General features: G+C 41.6%; 1 protein-coding gene across 1 annotated transcript in view; it reads right to left on the bottom strand.

The window, feature by feature from the left end:
- Window positions 1-363: 363 nt before the first annotated feature.
- CDH8 (cadherin 8) overlaps window positions 364-8,322 on the bottom strand; it is a 162,171-nt gene continuing 154,212 nt past the window's right edge. The window contains exons 11-12 of the mRNA XM_066557704.1: window positions 4,840-5,091; window positions 364-2,425 (exon numbers count right to left, since the gene is read on the bottom strand). Coding sequence (XP_066413801.1) covers window positions 1,932-2,425; window positions 4,840-5,091 — 746 coding nt within the window. The 3' untranslated portion in view covers window positions 364-1,931. The remainder of the gene's footprint in view (window positions 2,426-4,839; window positions 5,092-8,322) is intronic.

Genomic DNA, 8,322 nt, shown 5'->3' with positions numbered 1-8,322 from the left:
GGTGATGTGTTAAGAATTCTTTGTAGAATAAGTGTTATTGAGGAGCTTTAAGTCAGTCGGTTGTTTTAACCAGCAATGCTTAGACAAAAATCATGTGAGGTTATTTTTCTGCATGGTGCAGTGAATCAGACACTCATAACTCCTGTGCTCCCATCACTGTCAAAATTCTGCAATCGCTGTCAAAAATTGTTTCAAATATTCTCCTTTTTTTCTTTTTTTTTGGTTTTTATTTTGTCTGTATTCAACTAATAAATAAATGATTTTGAATAAAACTACATTCCTCAAAAAACTATGAAGTTATTCCAGCAGATTCATTTCTGCAGTGCCCAGGTAAACCTGAAAGAAAAGCAATAACAAGAAAAGTATTTATAAAAATATATTTCACAAAGTAGGAAACAATACAGGAGTTTCTCTGAATACAATACATGGAGTAAATAAACAAACAATAATATAGCTTCAAAACAAAGTAGAAAATTAAAATGATTTGCATGTAATACGTAGTTTTCTTATACAATTGCTACTTCTAAATGGCAAGTTTGCATTACAAATTGAGTATGCTTGCAGCTTCTAGTGTTCTTTCTCTGTGTGCAAGAGCCCTGGTGCATCACTATGAATATTATAGAAAAAAATGCTAATAACAGAAGCAGTAAAATTATGTACACACTGGTTCCTGCTCTAATACAGTGGAGAACTATAAGCATGTTTTTTTTACTGTACTGTGTTATGTGTGGATTTCTAAAAGTCTATAGTTTAAATATTCACATGAACCAGTTTACTTCCAGCTGTTTGTGCTTGTATTAAAAACACCAGGTACTAGATTTATGAAGAAGATATAAAACTGTCAAAAGTTTTCTCTGGCAATGTTTAATTCCTGCCAGCATTCTCTTAAAATTCAGCTACTGCAAATGGACAGGGAACTGCTTTAACCTGCAACAATTTGTCATTTTTCTTTTCAAAATGTACATGTATGAAACATTCATTATATATAGAAAAAAAAATTCTAACTGATATAATTTAGTTTTCTTCATAATCTTACTCTATAGATTATCAGTCTTAATAAATAAAAGCAGTAATGGACATCAATAAAATATTTATTTCAAAGATTAAACAAATAAATTCGATCTTTAGCAATAAAATCAGAAATTCTTTCATTTATGTAAGTCCATCCCATTTCACAGTTTTTTCTTTCAGAAGACGAAGCACAGGGTTGATCCTTCTTCTAGAAAAAAAGATCCTTTTGTGAGGCAAGGTTTTGCAGCCCTGCCTCTGAATCTCTACACATTAGTAGTATTTATTACCCATCACTGGAATGGATTAAGAACATGTGAATATTTTAAGGCTTGACACAATATTTAAAGATGATATTCAGTCTGTGGTGGCGTGGCCAACAATTACTGTATGTACAATGGATGGTCACTGCACAGTAGGAGCCAGTAGGAATTGGCAATGCTATTTCTGCTCAGCATTGCTAAGAAGACCAAGATATTGCTTTGAACATTTCTGTGGCGGGATCTTTGTTGGCAATGCAGAAACAAACCTTTAGCTTTACACATACTGGGCAGGAGCTACTGTTCAACAGCAAATCCCTGCAAGTCCATTTCCTAAGAGAGCACCAATTTCTTTTTTGTTCTTTTCAATTCACTGAAGATAATCAAAGATCCAAATCTCCATCTTCAGAGTGGTCAAGTGAATATCAAATATCCAAAGACTTCTAGACACTCCACATACTTTACTTCACACTCCACAAGACTTAACCTCCTAACATATACTTTTTTTTTTTTGGTTCAACATTACAATGTAGTTGATTTTATAGATGACTGGCGCTAAACTTGCCTCTAAAACAAAAAGCCACATTAGTTTTAACTAACAGCAGTGGCCCTAGAATATTACATGATCATTAAGTCAACAGGGAAAAAGTTTGTAATCCACTGTCAAGTTTCTTTGTCACTTTCTCCAACTGAGTAAAGTTCTCCAAGTCTTTTAAAGCGAGGACCCCATTCACTGAGGTAGTCAAAATTCTGGTCTGAGTCTGATGTGGAGGACTCCAAGGAGCTAAGGGAACCAGCTGCTGACCCCTTTCCTTCATAGCCATAAATCTGGATAGAGTCATATGGCGGAGCTGTGGGATCATTATCAGCTTCATGAAGCCTTACATTAATAAATTCATCAACATCAACACCATTAGGAACAGGTGCAAGACCCTGCCTGGGCATAAATTGAAGATCAGGCTTAATATCCTTACGAGGCAAAAATCCATTAATTCCATCTGGATTTTGCAAAGTTGCAATGTCAAAGGCTTCTGTGTCTTCCTCTCCACCTCCTTCGTCATCGTAGCGAATGATATTTTCCCTCACATCTTCATCATCTTTGATGATCAGAGGCTCATTCTTGTGTCTTCTTAGTGTCACAAACAGCACCACAATGACTGCAAAGAGAGCACCACAAGCTGATTAGGCAAAACATTTCCAACCCAAACACCACATGGTGAGTGCAGCTGGGGAAGGTGAGAGGTTGCTTTTTGTGGGATTGGGAGTAATAAGGGTGAAAAGTTGAAAGACCTATGACTTCAACCCCCTTCATGTGAAGGGAATTGGATCAGAAGCTCTGATTACTCATCTAGTCTTTGTTTATCAGCTCATATTTACATCTGAAGCTCAATTTTATAGAAGCAATAAGATTTCCCATACTTCTAATTTCGAGCCTTGACTTTTCCCTTTGGAAGTGAAGTCAGGCTATCATTATTCACATAGTCTATAAAGAGCTACATAAGGGATGGTGTTTCAAATATTAGAGAGTGTTTTTCTGAAAACATAGCCCTAATGGGAGAAGGAAATCAGTGTTTTTCCTACCTTCTGCAAGAGACTCCTATTCTATAAGTAAAAAGAGAGTGAGAAAATAAGTGAGATAGAAAGAGCTCAGCTCAATTTCAGAATTGTGGACGCATAAAAAACGCTAGATGGGTTATGCTTGGTTTTGCAGTTTAATGCTTAAACCTCAGCATTCACTGATATACTGATGTAAATCTCAGTCACAAAGTAAAGCTGCAAAGTGCAGAAATAGAACTCTCCTTTCACTGTTCTCTCCTTCACTTGCTTGATGTTATATACAAATGTTGTATGTTTTATTAAAATATACCACAGTGCTTATCTTGTAAAGCTTTACTGTCTCTTGTGCCATTGCAATCCAGAGTAAACTCCTAATAGAAATATACAAATATAAATATATATATAATGGAAAGAAATAAAGCTATAAGAACTCATCCAAAGGAGGGAGCCCAGGCTGGGGACGGGCCTGCAGGGGCCACCCAAGGAGTGGCTGAGGGCGCTGGGCTGGGTCAGCTTCAGCAGAGGGGCTGAGGGCAGAGCTCCCTTCAGCAGAGGGGCTGTAGGAACCCTGTGCTGCTCTGGGCCATAGACAGCACCCAGGAATGCTGGAGCTGGGCAGAGTAGGTTCAGGCTGAGATCAGGGAAAGGTTCTGCTTCCCCCAGAGGTGCCGGCACTGCCCAGGTTCCCAGGGAATGGGCACAGCCCCAAGGCTGCCAGGGATGCACAGGGGGGATTGCTGGGGGGTCTGCAGGGACAGGAGCTGGGTCAATCCCTGTGGATCCCTACCAGCTCAGGACATTCTCTGATTCCACGATTCACACAAGTCTTAGAATATACCACAGATCCATTTCCCATCAGGTGTAGCCCACACTGTGTTCACCTTGCTGCTCAACACCCCCATGTGATTTTCAGTTTCCCATTCCACACCGGTTTATTCTGTAACTCTTGTGTGTGACTACTTCAGAACAGGACTTTGCTCTCTCTGCTTCTGTCCAGCTCTCAGGACATGAGAGTCCTACGGCCTGTGGCATTCACATTCTCTGAAAAAAATCCCTTTGCCCAGGATTTTTCTCCTGGAAAGCTGAGAGGCCTCAGAGAAAAGGAAAACAATTCTTATCTCATTTGCTTCTCCTGTGCTGTGCTCATGTGGAATGTGTTTGGAGTTTGTTTACCCACAGGTGATTGTTTCATTGCATTCTGCTGGGAGTTGTTTTCACTCTTTGGCCAATCAGGGCCAAGCTGTCTCTGGAAAGAGTCAGGAGTTTTCATTATTATCTTTTTAGCATTTAGTGAGTATCCTTTCTGTATTCTTTAGCATAGTATAGTATTCTTTAATATAATATATTATAATAAAGTAATAAATTAGCCTACTGAGAACATGGAGTCAGATTCATAATTCCTGCCTTTGTCGGGGCATTCCCTGCAAATCCAATAATTACTGCTGCTGCACGTAGTGTTGGACTGGACTGTCCCTCCTCCTCTCTGAACCCCACACCTCCTCAGAGCTGGCAGAACTGGGGGATTTGTGACGTGGGCCGTACTGCAGGCCAGGCTGTGCTGTGGGCCGGGCCATACTGCAGGCCATGCCACGGGCCAGGCCATGCCATGGGCCGGATCGCAGGCTGTGCCATGGGCCGGGCCGTACCGTAGGCCATGCTGTGGGCCAGGCCATACCGCAGGCTATGCTGTGGGCCAGGCTGTGCCGTTGGCTGGGCCATACCACAGGCCGTGCCATGGGTCGTGTTGTACCGCAGGCCAGGCCGTGCTGAGGGCTGTACTGCAGGCCATGCTCTGCAGGCCAGGATGTGCCGCGGGCCATGCCGCAGGCCGTGCCATCGGCTGGGCCATACTGCAGGCCATGCCATGCCATGGGCTGGGTTGTACTGCAGGCCATGCCACGAGCCAGGCCGTACCACAGGCCAGGCCGTGCCATGGGCCGTACCACTGGCTGTGCCACAGGCCAGGCTGTGCCATTGGCTGGGCCGTACCACAGACCGTGCCGCGAGCACTCACCGAGCAGCAGGATGATGCAGGCCAGGATGGCGATGAGGGCGCCCATGCTGAGCCCGATGGGCAGCACGTAGGCCTCGGCGTTGCAGGACTGCACGGTGCCGTCGCTGCTGCAGCCGCACACGCGGATGGTCAGCGTGCCCGTGCTGCTCATGGGCGGCGTGCCGCTGTCGCTGATGACGATGGGCAGCAGGTACACCTCCTGCTTCTGCCGGCTGAAACCGCTGTGCTTGGCCAGGATGCTCAGGGTGTTATCTGCAAGGCAAAATCTCAAGCTGCATCAAGGGAAATCTAGGTTGGAAATTAGGAAAAAGTTTTTCACCGAAAGGGTGATAAAGTTCTGGAATGGCCTGCCTGGGAAGGTGGTGGAGTCACCATCCCTGAGTGTGTTAAAAAAAAGCACTGGGTGCCATAGTTTAGTTGAGGTGTTGGGGCTGGGTTGGACTCGATGATCTTTAAGGTCTCTTCCAACTTAGTCATTCTGTGAAATCTGTGAAAATGGCAGCATCTCAGCACACAGCTCTTCCTCAGTGCCCTCAGGAACCTCAGCGCAAAGGTTCTGTGATCTCGTGCCAGCAGCACGTGGCACAGAAATGCCTCCCCTTTCTGTCCGGCTGCCTCAAGAAGTGCAATATATGCATTTTCTTGTGTGATAAGAAGATCATGATGCCTTATTTCTCCTCTGCATACAGCACTACAGATATCTTCCCATCATGATTCACCACTTTTGTTTCAAGTCACACAGTCATAAAAATCCAGCCAGTAAAACAAGAGAGAAACGAGATGTTAAAGAAACCCAGACTTAAAGCATATTCACCAATTAACACAAATCTTCCTTGCCTTACAACCACAAACTACACATTTTCCACTGCTATAAAAGATTTTTCCTTTTTATATAAAGACAAAAGAAAAGCTAAATGCATTAAAAGTTTTGGGCATAATTTTAAGAGATCTAAACATTTATTTGACCTCAATGAAGACAAGAGAGCAAACCAGGCTGTATCTCCCATGGAGGCAGACAGGAAATGAGTCTAGGACATCTTACCTCTGCACACATATGCAGAAAGTTAATTTTGGAAATATAAAGAGGCATCTGACTTCATGGCATCCTACACAGCCATAGAGTTACCCAGTGAAATCTCTCAGAGTCACTCAGTTCTCAGTTCACCAAATGAATACAAGTTGATTTTTATAAAGGTAATCATACAGATTTTAATTTGCATAGTTATAAAAATTACAGATTCTAGACAGTAATAAACACACACATATCAATAATCTTGTATGTGTCATAGTGCTCAGGTATAAACCATGATTCGTGGCATGTCAAATTTACAGAAAATTCTGATTTCTTTATATACGTAAATAATCTGTAACTTTTAACTGTTTTATTCTGTGGATTAAAATAGTTCAATATTAGGAATTATACTAACAGAGTGCATGTTGACTTGCACTAGTTTGCTGTTTGTGTTTTGTTTAAAAAAGTGATTCAGAGGAACAGAGAAGAGTAATGTGTGTGTGTGTGTGTTGCTGTGGAATCCAATGACAATTTAAAAATAAAGCTGCATTTCTTGTTTGGAAGAAGGAGTTGAGGTTCATTTTCCTGATGCATCATGAACAAAAGAAAGCCTCCTGATATTTTATGCTCTAAAATAGACACGTGCAATGCTAAATGTCATTGCATCGAAGGAAGGAAAACACTGGGAGTGCTCATATGACAATAGGCTTCTCCTGAAGATCAAGTCCCTTCCCACACAAACATTCTGTGATTCTATCATTTTCTATCCCTTCCACAGCAGAATCACCTACCAATCACATTTACTTGGCCTAGAGAGGTTCTTCCTATAATTTATATTGCAGATGATGTAAACATTTCAGCATTTTTCATAAATTTAGATTATGTAATACGTGAAGGTCAATCTGAAAATTAACTCCTTCATAAAACAGAATAAATATGGTCACTTTGCAGAACAAAAAGGATTCCTAATTTTTTTTTTCCACAGAAAACCTGAGGTTTTATCTATTCCAGTTGGAAACAGTCACATCAAAACTGATGGCACCCTGGAGCTAAATAAATAGTCTAGTTCTTCCTTGTGCCCTTTTTAAAATGAAAGGAAGCATATGTGTTTACTGAAGACAAATTTCAGGTATAAGCTCTTAAGAATTCTGACAACTCAAATAGGCCCAAAGTCCCCGATGACACCCTGTGCCACATGTGCCAGAGTGCTGCAGTGGAAAATCACGTGTGTTTGAAGCCAATAATTAACACACATTTGGAAGTGAACAAAGCCTGCACTTCTGCTTGGTTGGGTGTGCCAGAGGTGTTAACACATGTGTGCAAGTTAAACCACTTCCTTGTTCTCTGCAGGGAAAAAGGGAAAAGTTATTTTGGGAAAATGATCCTGTAGCTCAGTTTACCTGAATATGGGTGTGTAGAGCATTACCAAAGTAAGAGTGACTACATGATGTGCAAAAGTTCCTTTTTTGATGTGATAGCCTTCTTTTCCCCCTCAGCACCCCTCCCTGTTTTCAAATACTGGAAAATAAATTCACCTGTCTGCTGTCATTCTCCTGCAAAATTAAAAATATCCCAGCATAAGCAGCATCCTTAATCCTTTTGCTTTAACCTTTCAAAAGAGAAAATAACTATGTGGTGCTCCATTTCCAGCTCTTTCTTTGAGACAAATCCTACTCAGAGGTGTCACATCTGTAGTCATTTATTTGGAACTCCAGAGACTTTTACAGTTCTATAGCACAGTGCTCTAAAATCTGTACCGATACAGGCTGTTCCTTCCTGTGAACCTGCTGCAGTCCTTCTCTGCCCAAGCTGGAGCAAAGGATTGATTGCTGAGCCCAACAGCCCTGCACTTTACAGATATGCAAAAGAGGGAAGGCACCTGCTTTAGGAAGGAACTAAAAAAGAGAAGCTGCACTTGTTGGGAACAGCTTCAGATCCCTTCCGTCCTCCTGAGACACTCACTGCCATCCTGTCTGCTGCAGAAAATTCTAATAAGCCAAAACCAGAGCATAACCAAGTAAAAAAAGGAAGGATGTACTCCAAAGAGAAGGGGGCAGAAAAAGCGAGAGGGGGGAGAGATGGAGAGAATAAAGTGTCCATCAGTGAAGCTTTTCTGAGTGTAAGAAACCACCTGGTTTCTTGATTCCTGGTTGGAATTGATAACCACCATGGTTATCAATTTGAGTTCAGAAGTAATGAGAGACAGCAAAAGAGATGCAAGGTATTTGGGATATTAACTGTTAGTTAAGTGCAAAGTAAGTTGCAATGGTTGGTCAGAACTATTCAGAACAGATGTCAAACAAGGAGAAGAGAATAACTTTCTTTTCTTACAGATGACTTGTTTGGTTGGTTTTTTGTTTGGTTGGGGTTTTTTTGTTTGTTTGTTTGCTTGATTTTTGTAAGAAACCATGTTTGACTAAAAGTGAACATGTTATGCCTGGAAAGAAAAGAAACTGACGAGCAGAACATAA

Source organism: Molothrus aeneus, chromosome 11 (assembly GCF_037042795.1).
Source record: "Molothrus aeneus isolate 106 chromosome 11, BPBGC_Maene_1.0, whole genome shotgun sequence".
NCBI lineage: Eukaryota > Metazoa > Chordata > Aves > Passeriformes > Icteridae > Molothrus > Molothrus aeneus.
This window is presented reverse-complemented; position numbering and strand designations above follow the sequence as displayed.